The sequence below is a fragment of the Durio zibethinus genome, chromosome 9, assembly GCF_047325235.1.
Source record: "Durio zibethinus cultivar Kanyao isolate XHJ-2024 chromosome 9, ASM4732523v1, whole genome shotgun sequence".
Taxonomy (NCBI): domain Eukaryota; kingdom Viridiplantae; phylum Streptophyta; class Magnoliopsida; order Malvales; family Malvaceae; genus Durio; species Durio zibethinus.
Window position 1 is genome coordinate 27,162,988 of NC_143170.1, and position 18,511 is coordinate 27,181,498.

The 18,511-nt window shown below is 35.3% G+C and overlaps 4 protein-coding genes across 6 annotated transcripts; 2 read left to right on the forward strand and 2 right to left on the reverse strand.

Moving 5' to 3' along the window:
• Positions 1–371: 371 nt before the first annotated feature.
• On the reverse strand, positions 372–4,252 carry LOC111313646 (elongator complex protein 3). The gene is made up of 9 exons (XM_022914319.2): positions 3,708–4,252; positions 3,068–3,137; positions 2,799–2,971; positions 2,239–2,413; positions 1,731–1,897; positions 1,395–1,614; positions 1,195–1,299; positions 800–952; positions 372–641 (listed from the first exon to the last, which is right to left on the reverse strand). Exons 1-9 carry the CDS (start codon positions 4,178–4,180, stop codon positions 483–485), a joined length of 1,695 nt encoding a protein of 564 aa, XP_022770054.1. The 5' UTR covers positions 4,181–4,252; the 3' UTR covers positions 372–482.
• A 144-nt stretch (positions 4,253–4,396) lies between these two features.
• EMB2423 (telomere length regulation TEL2 family protein) lies at positions 4,397–11,309 on the forward strand. The gene is made up of 13 exons (XM_022914303.2): positions 4,397–4,582; positions 4,757–4,785; positions 4,862–4,964; positions 5,059–5,230; positions 5,484–5,669; positions 5,878–6,017; positions 6,811–7,087; positions 7,639–7,856; positions 8,147–8,245; positions 8,337–8,860; positions 9,253–10,022; positions 10,319–10,517; positions 10,887–11,309. Exons 1-13 carry the CDS (start codon positions 4,417–4,419, stop codon positions 11,043–11,045), a joined length of 3,042 nt encoding a protein of 1,013 aa, XP_022770038.2. The 5' UTR covers positions 4,397–4,416; the 3' UTR covers positions 11,046–11,309.
• Positions 11,310–11,970: 661 nt separating this feature from the next.
• LOC111303749 (Cysteine proteinases superfamily protein) lies at positions 11,971–14,498 on the reverse strand. 3 transcript variants are annotated; one of them, XM_089766065.1, is made up of 8 exons: positions 14,303–14,498; positions 14,102–14,205; positions 13,172–13,418; positions 12,924–13,091; positions 12,704–12,835; positions 12,536–12,617; positions 12,354–12,464; positions 11,971–12,262 (listed from the first exon to the last, which is right to left on the reverse strand). In XM_089766065.1, the coding sequence occupies exons 2-8, from the start codon at positions 14,163–14,165 to the stop codon at positions 12,191–12,193; spliced, it is 876 nt and encodes a 291-aa protein (XP_089622191.1). In that variant the 5' UTR covers positions 14,166–14,205; positions 14,303–14,498; the 3' UTR covers positions 11,971–12,190. The 3 variants fall into 3 exon arrangements, with proteins under 3 accessions (XP_089622191.1, XP_089622192.1, XP_089622190.1); XM_089766066.1 differs by lacking the exon at positions 14,303–14,498 and having other exon boundaries at positions 12,924–13,076; positions 14,102–14,295; XM_089766064.1 differs by lacking the exon at positions 14,303–14,498 and having other exon boundaries at positions 14,102–14,295.
• A 1,157-nt stretch (positions 14,499–15,655) lies between these two features.
• On the forward strand, positions 15,656–18,211 carry LOC111313657 (26S proteasome non-ATPase regulatory subunit 6 homolog). The gene is made up of 8 exons (XM_022914326.2): positions 15,656–15,875; positions 15,975–16,089; positions 16,459–16,549; positions 16,653–16,798; positions 16,898–17,117; positions 17,210–17,318; positions 17,504–17,672; positions 17,845–18,211. The coding sequence occupies exons 1-8, from the start codon at positions 15,737–15,739 to the stop codon at positions 18,017–18,019; spliced, it is 1,164 nt and encodes a 387-aa protein (XP_022770061.2). The 5' UTR covers positions 15,656–15,736; the 3' UTR covers positions 18,020–18,211.
• Positions 18,212–18,511: the final 300 nt, after the last annotated feature.

Consider the following 18,511-nt stretch of genomic DNA (forward strand, 5'->3'; position numbering starts at 1 on the left):
AATTTGCCAATGCATAGCAACATTAGTTTTTGACTTCATGGAGACAAAAAATAGAACAGGCTCACTTTGCTATCACAAATTAATGATTTACGTCTAATTAATTTATATATTTATGCTGTATAAAATATTAATAATTCATATCATATTTTATACGACAATTACAAAAATTATATATCATAATTTATATCGATATGAAAATATAAAAATATATAATTTTGATTTTATTAAACTTATTTATAATTTTTACTAAAATTTTAATTCATATCATTTTTATATATTTTATTCATATTATTTTCGTGTCATATTATTGTATTATGTTTGAAATCGCCGTGAATAGCAACATCAGTTTTTGACTTCATGGAGACAAAAAATAGAACAAGCTCACTCTGCTATCACAAATTAATGATTTATGTGCTACTAAAATTTGACAAATCCTCCATATATGAGCATACAAAATTGTGTTACATCCAAAACTAGCTTAGTCAAACAAGATATTTCACCATGTAAGGCCCTTCAAGCTCATACCCCAATTTCCTATAATAATGGCGTGTTCCTACACCAGAGATTACAGCTATTTTTGTTGATCTATGCTCTCTGCGAGCAATTCGCTCTGCTTCTTCCATCAAAAGCGTACCGTAACCCTGCAATGAAGGGAAAAATACGAGCAGTTAGCCAAAAGGTTACTTGATGACCTGGCTAAAGACAAGTTCCAGACATTGCTCAAAAAAGAAATAGGGCAACTTCTATTTAACTCTGTTCTTTCTAGGTTATGTTTTATTACCAAAAATTTAATCATTACCTGGTGTTGCAGTTTGTCAGCATCCCTGCCGTGAACTGGAACAGCAGTTCCATACACATGAAGTTCACGGACAATAGAACATTTCCCCATTAGTTCAGGGCATGTAGTGTTCCGGCCACATTTTCGCAGTCGCAACAACCCAACAAGAATATCCTGCATCCAAAACAATAAGGCAAATTATGTTTTAGCACAGACAAGCTGCAATGTAAAAGACATTGTATCAAGAAATACAAGCATTTTTCATTTTTCAAATTAGGTATGATATAATATTTATACACTAATACAGTAAAGACCATGCAATTGGGCCAGTTAACAAGAGATATGAAATAGATATTCGTGTCTGACGCACCACCCCCCCCCCCCCCCCCAATAGAAAGAGAGGGTCCTTGCAGTACCTGGCGTGTATCTTCATAGGACAGAAATGTTTCCCAACCTTCATTTGCTGTGTAATCACGTCGAACAAGCTCAACCTCTTCTGGTTTAATTTTGTGGTGAATGTCCTGAATCCAATAATAAACATGTTATTACATTCTCAAAATATTATATTGCTTTTCAGCATGAACAGATTCCTCAGGAGCAACATTGTTCTCCTTACCTGGATTCCTGCTTCACGTGTTCGAACGTCCCGACACTTCAAGCCCAAGTCATCCATACGAGCTAAAGCTAGTTCACGAAGGTTTCCTTTCTCAACCCCTGAAGTAACAAGAGGCATAGGAATATCCCGCTGGACCCTATAAACACGTGTCCAAGGAGGTACCATGGCCAAGATCCTTGCCACAATGTCAACAAGCTGCTCAGGTGGGTAATTTCTATACCTGCAAAATTAAATAATTATAATAAATACTTCCTCTTAAACCAGAAATGAACCAGAAATCCAAAGAAAACTAATGACCCATGGAATCTCTAACAAAGGAATTACAGATAACTATACCTGCCAGTTTTCCAAAGCTCATAGAGGCCAGTTCCACGAATTACAAGGGTGGGGTAAATTTTAAGTCCATCAGACCGGAATAAAGGGCTCTCAAAAAACTCCTTAAAACTTTCCAAGTCTCTCTCAACACCAACATTAGGAAGATCAGGCATCATATGAGCAACAACCTCCAGAAAAGCAATGACAAAGTTCAGCAAATAGAGGATAAAATTGAAAGAACCTAAATGCATAAAATGCAAACACTGATAATTAAGACACATACGCATCACAATGAAAGTTGATTTTAGTCAATTTGATATATGGTTTGTGATAGACAATGCCGTTTGCAGTTCAAAAGATTCTTTGATTTGTTCAATGGCTGTGCTACATGCGAAAGGGAAAAGACAGGAGGTTGGGCAATGAAGAAGAAGAGGAGAAAGGGGGATTCTTTTTGCTATGTAAAGATAACTAGAGGAAATATAACTTTCTCACCCTAGAGAATAGCATGTATGGCAGGGTAATGAGATACCTTGAAGCCAGCATCCTTTGCCAAGCAAAAGCAATCCGCTACTGCAGCAACCGTGTGTCCTCTGTTAGTGTCACGAGCGACATCCTCATATGTGCTTTGAACTCCAATCTCCAGTCGTGTACAACCATAAGAAAGCATTTGACGCAAATGAGGGCCAAGGCAGTAGTCTGGCCTACTATAGATTAGAACCAAAAGAAGTCAACATTTTATTAATTATGCGGTGTATGAGATGATCAACAAGATAATTCAAAATCAAACAAATTTTTATTACATATTTCTCATACAGAAAACTGCAAGAAAAGCATATTTTCAACTCTAAACACTATTGTTACAAAAATACTGACACTACTGCTTAGTTTTATGCAACAGCATAACAAATGCCAGCATACCTAGTAACCTCTTTTTTGAAAATTAAAAAACCATTAATACTGATAAATGTCTACAAAACTACTAATTATACCAGTTTTGCGTCCCAATAACTAGAAATTAAACTAAGCCTGACAATTCTCAAAAGACTAAAAAGTAGAGAACATATCTCAAAATGCTACATCATAACTCACGTTTCGATTGTCATTCCAATGCACTTTACTGCACTATGCTCGGAGTAGGCAACTGCCTCTTCAACATTGGCAGAAGAGTGTCCTGATAAAGCATCGTGAAGGTTCCTAATAAAATAATCTCGGTAATCTGCGGGCAGTGACATGAAAGTACCACCCATCAAGATGAATTCAACCTGCAAATCCCAAAAACATACCGTTAAGAATGCCATATAATAGAACTCAATGCAATAAAACAAAAGCAAATACTTAATGTGGAAAATAATTCAAACCTTATCTACACTGTGACCCAATCGCTTCAGCTGATCTATCCTGCTTCTCGCCTGGACATATGGGTTATACCTGGGATCATCATACATCAAGTTTTCCTCAGACTTTAGTCTGAAAGAACCGAACAAATGCAAAACTAAATCTCTCTCCCTCTCTCTCTCTCATTCTCAACAATCATGAAACATCACTGCCTTCAAATTTTACATGACAGTTGGGTTCTCAAAAGCTGCTGATATGAGCAGCAACCAAAATGCCAAACTAACTCGAGTAAACCAAAATGCCAGCTTCAACAGACAGGATACAGCTCCCATTGAATTCAATGAACAAAAAAACCTAGTATATTAGTTTCAAAATTTAAGTAAATGTTCAAAATAGAAAAGTTTCCTCATATCATAACTAGACCTGACAATCTAAAACATGATACAAGCACAATAAAAAAAATACAAAGTTGACACGATATAAAATTTTAGCAATTACGAATTATGATTCGTAATTTTTGTATAAAACATGTATAAAATTATGAATTTTAGTATTTTTAATCGCATTGCTAGATCTAATCATAACAGAAAATCAACGAGCACAAACTAAGCTAATAATTACTCCCAAAAAAAAAAGCAAGGAAAAAGAACAGAAAAAGCTTACCTGGCTCGAATTGCTCGCATGCTAGTTGGCTCATATCCAGTATACGACTGCGTACTATACTCAAAATCCGAGTCCGGTCCACCGGGGCAATAGACACAAATATTCCCCGTAGTCGCAATATGCGGGCAGCGATGCGGCTTCGACATAACCGCCACGACAGCTATTCCGGAGGCCGTTCGGACCGGTTTGGCTCGTAGCTTAGGGAGAAGGGACTCACGGTCTGACTCGGGAAGAGCCGCGATCATCTCCACCAGCTTCGGGGCTCGTGCAAGTCCGTATTTTCGACATGCGGCGGATTTGATCGCGTTTAGGTCAACTGTTTGGTTCTTCCGTGAGAGTTCCACCATGGAATTGACGATTTCGGCGATGGCTCGAACTCGAGCCTCTTCTTCTGTAAGGCCGTGGGCTTGAAACCCGCCCCGGCCGGGACGAGGGAGCTTTTTCGGCTCCGGAGCTATGACGGCAGTCGCCATTATGTGAAGAGAGAAGATATTAGAAAAGCGTAACCGAAATATGCTCAACGCGACGCAAAGAAAGGGGTTATGGTACCAATACAACTTAAAACGACATCGTTTACTAAATCCACCGACTTAAACTTAATCCGATGTAACTCTCTTTAAACGACGCCGTTTTTATAAATTTGAAAATTTTATTATTTTTGGCCTTGGGAGACAGCGAAACAGAGAACTGAGAAGTGCTGGCGGCGGAGATGGAGGAGGAGACGGAGAGGAGGAGAGCGGTGGAGAGCAGAGTACTTGAGAAGGTTGGCGAAGTGATAAGGGAAATAGAAAGAGCAAAGCACGCGGAGCAAGTGATTTGCGCTCTTCACTCTTTAGCTGTTCTTCTTTTCCCTATCGATTCCTCTCTTATCTCAGGTCACTCCTCCTCGCTTTCCTCTTTAACCATTCAATTATTATAAATTTCCTCATTTTTTTCATTTTTTTAACTTCAATAAAAGGAAAGTTAGAATTTTTTATTTTTACTAAAAGCTTTTTTTTTTTTTTATAATTTTTCTGATTATTATTTTTATTTCTATTATGGAATTGCAGGGAGCATTGACGAGCATTGCAAAGACCAGGTTTTTTTTTCTTACACTTGTATCCTTTTTATTTTTTCTTTATTTTTTTGAATTTTTATTATTTTCTTTTGTTAAGATTGTTAATGCCAAGGTTCATTCGCCAAATGAGAGGGAGGATTGGTGGAAGGCATTTTATCAAGGAGCTGGATTTCCAACATTGGCTCGTGTTTTGTTACTTAGTAATATTTTTTTCTCCATTTTTGTTCCAATTTATCAATGTTTTTGGCAAGACTCATATCTGGTATTTTCTTTCATGGAATTTGTTGTATGCAGATATTGCTCCCAATTGGCTCACTTGTTTCCCTCTTTCAGCAAAGAAACATGTCTATGATGTTTTCTTTGTCAATGGACTTTCAACTGAAGTTGTTCAGATTTTAGTTCCTTGTCTACAGCATTGCAGCAGGGATTTACTTGATGTTAATGCAGTTCAGTCCAATGTAGAAAGGTATGCTGGGATATTTTCTGTTTAAATTAATGGTTATTGAAATCTAAGTTCAATTTCTCCATTTAAACTTGATTTTTAGCGATCACTGCTTTCTAAGTAGGAGTTGATCAACATGTGTAATTATTCGGATACGGTATAAGCATCGGAAGTGTAATAATTTCACTGTACCAAAATGGTATAGTTCTTATGAAAGATTTTGAGATATGATAGCAAACTCATAGCCCACCTGAGGACATGGTTTGAATTGATGCAGGTTACTTGTACTTTGCCTTCTTGACAATGGTGGGGTGCTGAAAATGGCTATAGAATTTGCTGTTTCCCACCAATCAGAAGATATTATAAATGAAAGGCTCACGTCAGCTGTGTCTAGGGTAGCACAAATTGTAACATCTATTCCTGACAAAGCACGATTGAAAGCCCCGCCTTTACTTTCATCACAGTATCCTTTACTTCTGCTGCAGGAATTTTTCTGTTTGTTTATAAATATCTATCCATTTGTTTATGCTTTGACTGTCAGAGATGCTGAACATGTTTTGCCAATCTTTCAGGGGAGCATGGAATTAAATTTTTGATAGCTTATTTATGCGGGAAGTTTTTCTTTAGAAATGCCTTTTAGTAATGATTTTTCCTTTACAAGAGTATTACAGTTTGTTTTTCAAGCAGATCAGTGTTCAACTTCTTACTGGCAAGGTAGAAAGACTAGCGATGTCTAATAAAAGTGACATGGATGTAAACTTTTCATTTGTTGGTGAAATATTTTCCCGCATCTGTCGACGTGGATCTTCAGGTGGCTGAGATACATTAAGCACTAGATTCAGATTTTATTTCTCTTATTTTGCTCATACATCTCCAATAAGTGGACTTGTGCTCCATTTTGAGTTATATATTTATTTTTTTAAATTAAAAACAATTTGTATGAGGTGACTGTCTTCTCCCACCCTTTCTTTACTCCTTGCTCTTCCAGATAGTTCAAAGCAATATGCCACTAGGTAATTCTCAGCCAAACAGATTAGTCTCATTTGCAGTCACCTTAGTTTCTGATTTATAAATGCAAAATATTTGTTCATCTATGCACAAGATGAAGAGAATCTGGTATTTCATGTCATATAAGGTGATCTCATTACATATTAGTGTTTTGTGTGTTTCATGGTGCTAAATGTTTATTATGCATCCAAAATGCTGCTAGCAATTATGAAAATTTGAGGTGAGTTGTAGCTGGAGAAGCCGAGCTCAACCTCAAGATTGCACATGGTGATATTAGGATCCTAATCGAAGAGGCAAGAGGGATGTTTTATTTAATCCAAAGATTGTAGTGTAAGGTTAAATTACTAAAAGAACATTCATCACTATTAGTCTGACAAAGATGGTAAACAGGAATAAGAGCCCTTCCTGCTCTGTCGTGAATTTTCATGTTCCGTTCAAATGTTCTTTTAAAGACAAATATAATATTCAAATGTTCTGTTCATTCCAGCACATACAGCCGAAGAGAATTGCTTTGTTTTTTTTTTTTTTTTTTCCACTTTAGGCAAGCATGATGGTAGTGAAATTGACACTGAAGTTATGACATTCATTGCTTGCAGATGTGCTGTTAAGTGAAGTAACTCCCCAGATTATTAGACATGTTCGAAGTCGCTTATCTCCTAAAACTGATGTAGATGACACAGATGTATTTGATTCAAACACTGAATCCCAATTTTGGTTAAAGATAATGGAATCAATTACAGACCCCTACACTGTTGAAAGAATTTCTGAACAGCTTTTGCGTCAGCTTGCAACGCAACATGCAAGTGATATTGAAGCTTATTGGGTTCTTTGGATATTGTTTCATCATCTACTAAAACGTCAGTCATCAATCAGGTCAGTGAACATTTGTTGTGTTGATTTCTTTGACCAAGTATAGCTGACAATGTGCTTATTCAATTGGAATGTTCCCTTTATTGCATCTAGGCCATTCAGGAGCAGACAAAATGACAATCAAATAGTCATAAGTTGTTATAATTAGTTGTATTAACTATGATAATTTGCATGCAACTAGATGGTCTCAATAAATTGCAGGAAAGAAACCCCTTTCTTTTTTTTTTTTTCCTTATTTGGTTTTATATTTATCCATAAAGAAATTGAAATTTGGATGTCCCACTATAATCAGTTTCTTCTTGTTTTCTCTATGTGAACTGTGCTATATGCAAATTGCTGTGTAATACAGAAGTCTTTCATAATCGATAGATAAATGAATATTTCTCATCATATTACTTTATTATAAATCCATGCAATTTAGGAATTCACTTTATTTGGCATCAATAAACAAAAAGACATATGTATGTATATACATATATATATTTGTATGCTGAATTGTACTTCCTTGTTTCTGTTTATAGCTGATGTCCTTATTCATACTTTTTCTCTCTCAGGTCCATGTTTGTTGACAAATTTTTACTATGGAAAGTGTTTCCTGTTTGTTGCCTGCGGTGGATCTTGCAATTTGCTGTTCTTGAATGTCCACCCATTACCAATTCACAAACAAAAGGTCATGAAACCACCAATGGTCTTTTAGACACAGTGCAACGCCTGACTGCAGTATGGTCAAAAAGAGACTTTGTACGATCAGCCCCAGTGGAGCAGCAAGCTTGTATCCTTCTACTTCCACATGCTAAATTGAAAGTTCTTAACTTGGTTAACAATTATTGAACATGCAAGTAGTAGAATCTTCAATTTTACTGTTGGGAATCAAAGTTTCATATATCATAGAATTAGTTCATCTTAGTCAAGGGTTCCATTTTACTTTCATGGAAATGTCATACCTTGTAGTTACTTTCTTCTAAACGTTCTAGACACCTCCAACCCTGCCTCCCCTTCCCTTTTCATTCCTTTTCTTGCCTTTCACTTTCCATGCTCCCTTTCCCCTTAACTAAAATACAGATATAACTGCAGCTGTAGGCCTTTGCCTGGAGAAGATGTCCAAAGAGGAACTAGATAAGACAAAGGATACGATGCACTCAATTCTTGAAGGAGTCAGCTGTAACTTCTTGTAACTTTTGCTACCGGATTATCTTGGATTTTAGCTGGTGGCTTAATTTTGCACAAAAAATCTTGTCTTTATTGTTGACAGGTAGACTGGAGAGCCCTGCAGACCTAGTACGAAAAATGGCTAGCACTATTGCTTTAGTATTCTCTAAAGTAGTTGACCCAAAAAACCCTCTATATCTTGATGATAGCTGCAATGGGGAGAGCATTGACTGGGAGTTTGGATTAACCACCACTGAGAAAGGGACCTTGTCAATCTCAAATGCAGAAAAGCAAGTTGATGAAACGGGGACATCAACCACCCTCACATTAACCAAGGACTTCACTTACCCAGTTGATGGTGGGAAAGGCAGTAATGTGAAGAGTAAAAGCAAGAAATCCTCTGAATTCAGTTTGGTTGATCCAGATGAGATTATTGATCCATCTACTCTAAATTATGAATCGACCTCTGATGAAAATGATGATGAGGATGCAAGTGAAAATTCTGATTCAAGTGACTCCTCTTTGCAGCCATATGACTTGACTGATGATGATACAGATTTGAAAAGAAAAATTTCACAGCTGGTTGATGTAGTTGGAGCCTTAAGGAAATCTGATGATGCTGATGGGGTGAGTTGTTTGAGTTCACTGTTCATTCTTTTCAGTTGTTATTCTAAGATTAGTGATCAAACTATTCAGGTTGTGGTATCTATGAGGTTTAAATTTTGATACTCATTATAAGGACTCTTCCAGTAAAAACTGTTAAAAATTTTGATATCAGCTACTTTATTGGGTTTTTTCTTTTCCTTTTACCCTTTGGGCAGCACAATTGACTTGCTTATAGCTTAAACCAATTTTAGAAACCATTTCAACTCCCTGGTTGTCGATTTTGTTGTGAAATTTTCCCTTGTTGGAATTTACATGACAGATATAGATTATTAGAGAAGGCGGTCAACTGATTTCTGGAGAATTTAACAAAAGAAACATAGACTTAATCAATTCTCTATGTTTTTACACTGCAGGTGGAGAGGGCACTTGATGTTGCTGAAAGTCTTATACGAGCATCACCAGATGAACTAACACATGTAGCAGGTGATCTTGGTCGAACTCTTGTACAGGTTCGTTGCTCTGATGTGACAGTAGAAGGTGAGGAAGAGTCAGCTGAAGAGAAGCGGCAAAGAGCTCTGATAGCATTGGTTGTCACACGTCCATTTGAATCTCTTGAAACTCTAAACAAATTATTATATTCACCTAATGTAGATGTTAGTCAACGCATAATGATACTTGATGTCATGACTCAGGCAGCTGAGGAGCTTGCCAATGCTAAAATTATGAAACCTAAACATCAAATAGGGCCTCTCATATCAACCATTTCAGAACCTCAACCCTGGTTCTTGCCTAGCAATGCGGGACCTCCGGGAGCTGGATCCTGGAGAGAGATCTCAGGTACAGGAACCCTTCTGAACTGGTCAAACCGATATGAGAGAGAACTTCCACTAAAGCCTGGTCAGTTAAAAAGAGGAAAGACACGCCGATGGAGCCTTAGATTGGGAAATATACAAGAAAACCAAATTGAATGGTCTCAGAATAAGTTTCCTCTATACGCAGCGGCATTTATGCTTCCAGCTATGCAGGGATTTGATAAGAAAAGGCATGGTGTTGATTTGCTTGGTAGAGACTTTATTGTCCTTGGAAAACTCATCTACATGCTTGGTGTTTGTATGAAATGTGCATCCTTGCATCCAGAAGCATCTGCATTGGCTCCCCCTCTTCTTGATATGTTAAGATCCAGGTACATCACTCATTATCAAAATTTAAATATTCTGTCACCATTCCAGATCCTGGAGGTAGCATTTATGAGATTAGCCAGCTAGTCTCTAGTGATACATATATATTGGCAAGCTAGTTGATCTCTTTAACATGGTCCTGATGGATGTATGTGTGTGCACACGCTTGTCTACATAAAAGAGGTGTCATGTTTTGGTCATTCAGTGGTGGTTTATGCTTATTATCCATAGTATTTCAAATCTTCAAATTTACATAATTTGCTAATCTGCCATTTACCCTGATTTTGTTAACTTAACTCAGGGATGTAAGTCATCACAAAGAAGGATATGTCAGAAGAGCTGTCCTTTTTGCAGCTTCATGTGTGCTTGTGGCTCTTCATCCCTCTTATATTGCATCTTCCTTGGCTGAAGGAAATCTTGAAATTTCTGAAGGGCTTGAATGGATCCGTACAAGAGCCCTTCAAGCGGCTGATTCGGATACGGATAGAGAGTGCTACACGGTAAGCAAAAATCCTATTGCATTTCTCATCTTCATATGTAATTTTGGGGTGCATTTAACTTGCAATTTTTTTTGCTACAATCCTACAATGTTCCAATCATAATAAATAATTATATAAGAGTCCACCACTTATAAATGTGGATTTCATATAAAATTTTGATAGGCCTCAAACAATTCTGATTTTGATTGGATTATTGTAATGCAATAATTGTAGATGATATGCTTCATAATTTTAGAAGTTGGTTACAGGAGTTACGTCTCTCTGACTTACGTCGTTTAAGAACATTCTGACTACCATATTTTATTTATTTACTTGATTTATTTGAATCATTAAATTATTGTTGTAATGCAAATGCTTTTTCCATCACAGATGGCTGTATCATGTCTCCAACTACATTCAGAGATGGCCCTCCTGGCTTCCCGAGCGCTAGAGTCAGCAGAAAGTACATTCAAGGCCAAGAGTATTAGCTTGTCATCCAGTCAGTCCAAGGGAACAATCAAAATCCCCCACTTGAATGTTAAACACTAGATTCCTGTACAGTTGATATCATCAATAATCATAGTTATTTATGTGTCCATTTTACAGATGAAGAGTTTCATCATAATCATCATAACAAGTGAAACCCAGTTTTTCAGTTTTACAAAAAATTTTAATTTTAAAGAAGTTCCATGTATCCCCACTGGTTTTTTTGCTAAGGGGTTTTCATGTGCATGTTAAATGCATAGAATACTGTGAATTGTGATTGGTTCATTGGATGGCTATTAAAATCTTTGATAGTTGTATGGCTTTCTACACTGCATGGTTAGGTCAATGCAAGAGCGGCAATTCTTAATATTGCCTTGGTCCACGGTTGCATTTGCTTGAAAGATACCTTCAAACACATAATCCACCAAAGATGGCAAGAAGGAGAAAGAACCATTGACTGTGATGCAGATGCTTCGTCTGAGATAATACAGGTTTATCAAGCCTCAAGAGTCCATTTCCACATCACTGTGATTGAAAATTGTAACTATTATTTTGGCATGCTTTATGAAGTGCAAGCTTGATGATCTTTAACCTCTAAAAGCCAAACATTTCATTTCCTAGCTTTCTCTCGCAACAAATAATGTGTCAAAATTGGCCAAATGCACAGCGTGACTGGATTCTTAGTTCCAGTGACTAGGATCAAATCATGACAGTCTCAAATAAAAAAAAAATGTGTCGAAAGTTATCAGCACTGCAAACTTGTAATATTCCAACTGGTATTTTACCTTGACAAATGCTTAAGTACGGAAATTTTGACTAACTAATAATTTATGTTAGTCGATCCCTTCCAAGAAAACCATCAAAAGAGAAAAGGGGAAACCTCTGGATTTCCAAACAAAGCAATCACAGCAAGACGGAAAGAAATTATGGTACAGAAGAGTTCAGAACATTTGAGTTGTTTCTATACAACAAAGAAACGAGTGCAAAATGGATTAGCAAAGAATGTTTTTCACAGTGCTATTTGGCGTCATGACAATATTTATTTCATCGACATATTTTCCCACATCTAAGCTAATGTTTCTTTCATCTGACATATGCTGATATACACCCACATCTAAGCTAATCTATCACATAAATAAAGGTTCATTGGCACAATGTATCATTTTTAAAACGAAAATGATAGATCAATCTGGTAAAGCTAACAGAAATCACTTGCCAAAAGAATCAAGCCTCTCGCAAAAGCGTTCCACTCCTTCAGCATTGAACCAGTCTTTTCTCATCTGCAATGTAACAATGAAAAGTAGTACCTCATCACCACGCTTATAATCCACATTTGATAGAATATACAAGGAAGCAAAAGGAAAAACATACGAAGTAAGGGTAGCCTTCAATGCTAAAGTTCTCCGGAGCTCCTTCTACAAACAAATTTATGAAGTAGAGAACAAAATTTCCACATTCTTTACCATCTCTTTGCTGTGGCACCTGAAATGATCAAGGGTAAAACAGATGTTAAGGATGATCACAACATCACCAACAGCTTGTACTATAATCACCTTTGGCACCAGAAGAGGAATTCGATAAATCATCTGCTTATTCTCGGGCCTGCCTTCTGCTCTATAAATGTCGAACACGAACCTGGTAGCAAGAAATACATCTTGGACTTTAGAAATTGTGCTATTTTACTCAACTAGGAATGCAAGTGTAGCAAATGAGTAACATACTTTCTTATATCTGGTTCAAGACGCCTTGGGTTTGCCATCAGTAGTGAATCCAGCAACAGCATACACGGTGTTCTGGTTTTTGACTGCAAACTTTCACCAAAATGGCAGAAGATCAAGAGGCTCCAATGACTCCTAAAGAGATACAGTTTCAAAATGATAAAATTCCATTCACTGCCAACCGAACAAGGCGTTTGATCACCATGATATTGACAATACTGACCAGCAAACTATTGGAACAAGAACGTATTTCTTTGAAAAGATCTGTTTCCTCTTAATCCAAGATAGAACCTTTTCTCGAAAAGATGCTTTCATGTACCATGCAAACCATTGACAGTCAAAGTATGCAAAGGAATTCCGCTTGTCCTCAGGGAAGCTGCTCCACAAATTCCTGAACATTTCAAAAATATATACAGAAAACTTCAAAAATGTTGAAAACAATGAAAATTATTACTAAGCTATATAGCTTACTCCATGTAGCACTCAAATGCTCCAGAGTCTAGCCTCCTTTTTTGTTTAGATATCAAACTCTGGCACCTGACTCTTCCCTTTGATCGTGCACGACATGGAATGTTACCTAAAAAACATGGAGCAGTTAACCGAAAACCCCTTATTTTTTGAGCTTCCTGTTTACTTATCTTCCTCTTGCAAGCCCTCAAAGAACATATAATATGTACCCAACACGAACGGTGTTTTGAAATCGGATACCGATTATACTCTGCCAGAACACAATGAACTTGGTATCAAACTTTCTATTTATCAATCAGCTCAGCCTTCCATCAATTCATGTTAGAAATAAGTAGTCAAATGTTGGCCAAGGGTAATTTGATGTTCTATGAAATTGTCATGGAAGTGGACCTGAAGAAATCAAATTACTTCATTCTCTTTCTTGCATTTCTTAAGATGATAACATAAATAGCAGAGTTAACAGGTAAAAACAAAAGCATTTGCTTTCTGCTTTCAAATAGTTGCTACAAACAAAAGTAAATTGATTAAAATAAAAAAAACCACCAAAATGCAAAACCAATTTTAAGAAGATTATTTCATATAAAAGTCAGATCATACATTTTGTTCTCAAAATTTCAAAAATAAAAAATTACTACTATTTTTTTAGTATATCTGATAATTTTAACAGGATACGAAAGCCGAAAAAACAATACCACTTAAAATTTTAACAAAAATCGTATATGAATTTTAAAAAAAAATGATGTTTAAATTTTGGTCATTAATTCTTTAAAAATATTTTTAATTTTTATCCTAATTTTCATATCCAAACACATTGTTTGCCTTTCCTTTTTTCCTAAAAAAAAAAATAACAAAACACCAACCAAAAAGAGCAGAGAAAATAAACCAATAAACAAAGGAAAGAAAAGGCAGAGAATTGAGCAGAGATACTAATACCAGGATCTGAAGAGGCGACGTCGATTGGTTTAGTGGGACCATCACCATGTTTTTTCTTTCCCATTGTTCGATTTTTCTATCAAACACAAGTGAAAAAGTACAACCTTAAAAAAAAAAGAAAAACTCTTTAGATTCTGCATCACAGTGTCAGTGTTCAACATGACAAGAAAAAGAGTGAGCCCAAGGGTTCAGGTTCCCAACTTCGGTGCGTTTCTACTGTCTTGGACTGTACTTTTTTTCTACCAGCTTATCAGGACCGTTGATGCTGTCAAACCTGGGACTAGAATTTCCTGTAAACGGCCGGTCCAGATATTCTGTCTATTTTTGGCCAAATCAGAATATATTTGAAAGATCATTTTTTTCTTCAAATGGGCTACCCGATAAGTGCTTTTGGAGCAAATTTTAAGTCTTCGTAATCGGTTTAGTTAATCGAATAGGATATGAACGAAAGAAACTGTAATTTGTTTATTTATTTTTAAAAATATTTGAATTTATTGGTATTTAATAAAAAAATTATTTTATTTATATTTATTTATTTAAATAATAAATTATTTGTGTTCAATTTATATTCAATTTAATTAAATTAAATAAGATTATTTATAAGTATTAAACGAATATATTTATCAATACATATAAATAAATATGTTCATAAATATATATAAATAAATATATTTAAGAATAATAAATAAATTATAACTAAATAAATTTAAATAAATAATCACAAGTGAATATAAACAAACTTAAATAAATATAAATAAATTTTAAAATAAGATTAGAATAAATAATAAAAATATAATTTTATTAGTATTGTTATAAATAAATAGTAAACAAATAATAAACAAATAAATTTTAATCTAATTTATTTTATTTAGCTCATTTAATAAACAAACATTAAAATATTATTTAAAATTATTTGTTAAATTTAATAAATGAATAAAAATTGAATATATTTAAATAAAATTAGTTGAAAACTCTATTCATTTATATAACTAATTTAATTTGATTAAATTATATTTCAAAGACAAAAAGTAAAAAAAACTCTAAATTAAATTTAATAATTATTTAAAATTTTATTTTTATCAACAATTAAAATTTTGAATATTTATTTTCATCAATTGAATTTTTATTAAAAAAATTTAATTGTTTTTGTTCAATGAGAACTTAATTAAGTCAAAATAAATATTTAAGAATTTAATTAATTTAAAATAAAAAATTTAAGATTTGATTAATTATAATAAAATAAAAAAATTAAATAATTATTAAAATTTAGCTTATAGATCTTTTTTATCCATTTACCTATTTAAATATATATATATATATATATATGTATTTATCGGACAACAAATTTCACCCATTGAAAAAATGAAAATATTTTTGCATAGTTTTAATTTTTTTTATTTAATAAATAAAATAATATTATATACATATATGTAATTATTTTATTTTAAATAATTACTATAGTTTTTTAATTTATCAAAGAGAAAAGAAAAGAAAAAAAGAGTAGCGCGTGGTGTTTCAATCCGGTATTTAGGTCCCCGAGGAGGCCTCTTTTCTGATTTCTCGTTTGCCAAGCAAAGTCAGAAAAGAAGCAGAACTCGTTTCGCTCCAACTCAGTGCCCACTCAATCGACTAACCATGGACGCACAAGAAGGAACTCAGCAGTCACAGCAACTCATCCTTGCCCACAACGTCTTCCTCCTCAAGCACCCAGACGTCCCTGACATCGAGAAGGTACGGCTCAAGGACGAGGTCCTCAATTCGGTCAAATCCAATGGTAACTCCCCCGATTCAACTCTTCTTTGCCGATTTTATTATTCCGATTCAACTCTAACACGAATGCTTTATGTGTTTTTCGTGGTTGTGGCGGTTTTAGATATGACTCCATATTATGAAACCCTAGTTGCTGATAAAGTGGTGGAGCTGGATCAGAGCGTCTTTGACTCGATGCGTGCCAAGAATGAGGACGAGATTAAGAAGCTCGACGAGAAGTGAGTTTTTCCTTTTTTTTTTTTTCCTTTACATTTCTTCCCCATTTTGTTTACTGATTGATTAAGTGTGATCGAAACTTTATCGTAGATTTTAGGTTTTCTGGTTTAATTGTTGATGGAAGTATAAGATTTTAGGCTTTTGGTTCACATTGTTAGTTAGGGTTTATTTAATGGCTAAAATACTAAAAGAGCCCTTAAACTATACCACTTTACTCATATAATTAATGAGAATATAATGTGGAATTTTTAGTCTAAAGTGAATTGACTGAACCCATTTCAAAAAAATAGGAAAGAAATGCATCTTGATGTTAGATGAATTGTGTTTTATTGAATTATGTTTAACCCAAACCTGCCTTTTTGGCATTGTAGGATTGCTGATGCTGAAGAAAACTTGGGTGAAAGCGAAGTTCGAGAAGCACATTTAGCTAAATCCTTATATTACATTCGGATAGGTGAAAAGGTATTTATAATAGTGGCTTATTGCTCTTCTATTTATGTTTTAATGCCATATTTATGTTTTAATGCTATATTTTTCATCTTGACTTATGCCCTTCTCGATCTAGGAGAAAGCATTGGAGCAACTAAAGGTGACAGAAAGCAAGACGGTTGCTGTTGGGCAAAAGATGGACTTGGTGTTCTATACATTGCAGATTGGCTTTTTCTACATGGATTTTGATCTTATTTCCAAGAGCATTGATAAAGCAAAAAAGTACATAATCATATGGATTAACAATATCCATTAATTTTGACTTTTGCATAACTTGATATGTATGCCTTTCACTTATTGCTGCTCCTACTTTGATGCCAGTTTGTTTGAAGAAGGAGGTGATTGGGAGAGGAAGAACCGTTTGAAGGTGTATGAAGGCTTGTATTGCATGTCCACTCGAAACTTTAAGAAGGCTGCCAATCTATTTTTGGGTTCCATTTCGACCTTCACAACATATGAACTTTTCCCTTATGACACATTCATATTTTACACTGTGCTTACAAGCATCATATCATTGGATAGAGTTTCCCTAAAACAAAAGGTATTGTGGAGTTTGCCTCAATATTGTTGTACTATGTCTTGTATTACTTATTATTTGGGCCAGTTAAAGTTACTGAATGGATAATGTTGTAGGTGGTTGATGCTCCCGAGATCTTGACTGTTATCGGAAAAATTCCATATCTTTCGGAATTTTTGAACTCTCTTTACGATTGTCAGTACAAATCATTCTTCTTAGCATTTGGTACGTATAGGTCTAATAATTTTTTTATAACTTGATATAGAATTGTCACTTTGTCCCGATATCTATCCCTTCCTATCTAGTCCCACTGTTTTCCTAACATTTATGAGTTATGTCACATTTGATAAAAGCTAAAATTTCTTTCACTGATGAATCAATTCGTTCAATTTGTTTGAATTATATATCAGCTGGCCTGCTGGAGCCGATAAAATTGGACCGCTATTTGCATCCACATTTCCGGTTCTACATGAGGGAGGTCAGAACTGTTGTTTACTCTCAATTTCTGGAATCCTACAAGAGTGTTACAATTGAAGCCATGGCAAAGGCTTTTGGGGTGACAGTGGAGTTCATTGATCTGTAAGTGATTACATCCAATGACCTCCCTATTTGGTTGTAGACCTTTTTCCCCTATTTCTCATCATTGCTGTTAAAATTGCTTGAGTTTGTTTAAGGCAACTTCTCATTTGATTTTAATATGGGAGTATTAAATATCCTGCCCTGGTATGATTGTTTCTCTTCATGATTCCAGGGAGCTATCACGTTTTATTGCGGCAGGGAAGCTTCATTGCAAGATTGACAAGGTTGCCGGTGTTCTTGAAACTAATCGCCCTGATGCGAAGAATGCTCTCTACCAGGCTACCATTAAACAAGGAGACTTCTTATTAAACCGGATCCAGAAGTTGTCTCGCGTCATTGATCTATGAAGTAGTTATGCACATCTTCTGATTTAGAATCGAATAACCAACTTTTTCAAGTTTCAAAGAAATATGGAAAACATAGAGTAATGCTTTTGGATGTTTTCTCATTTCATGATTGTGATACTCCATTCCTTTGTTTCCTTTCTTTTTTCCTCTTTAGGCCAATGAATGTGATGCTACTGAGCTTCCAAAGTTTAATTTGTAGCGTTGTCTGTTGTGTTCTTATTGTGTCTGTGTCTGATGATTGGGGCGTGGAACTGTGGTTTTTCAAAACCACTGATTTGCAGACGCTTTTAGCAGAACTTGGTCCTGTTTAAGTTGGTTACTTTACTTTTTCCAGCATTCATGAGATTTGTGGGTGAAGTTGCAGAAGCTGAATCTCAAATGGACCCACCTTATCTAAGCCTTGGGTTTGAGTTTGGTGACCACTAGCAGGGGCCAGGACTGTAGACGCCCAACCTCGCTAGCCCTAGCCCTGGTTTACCATTTTTTTAAATG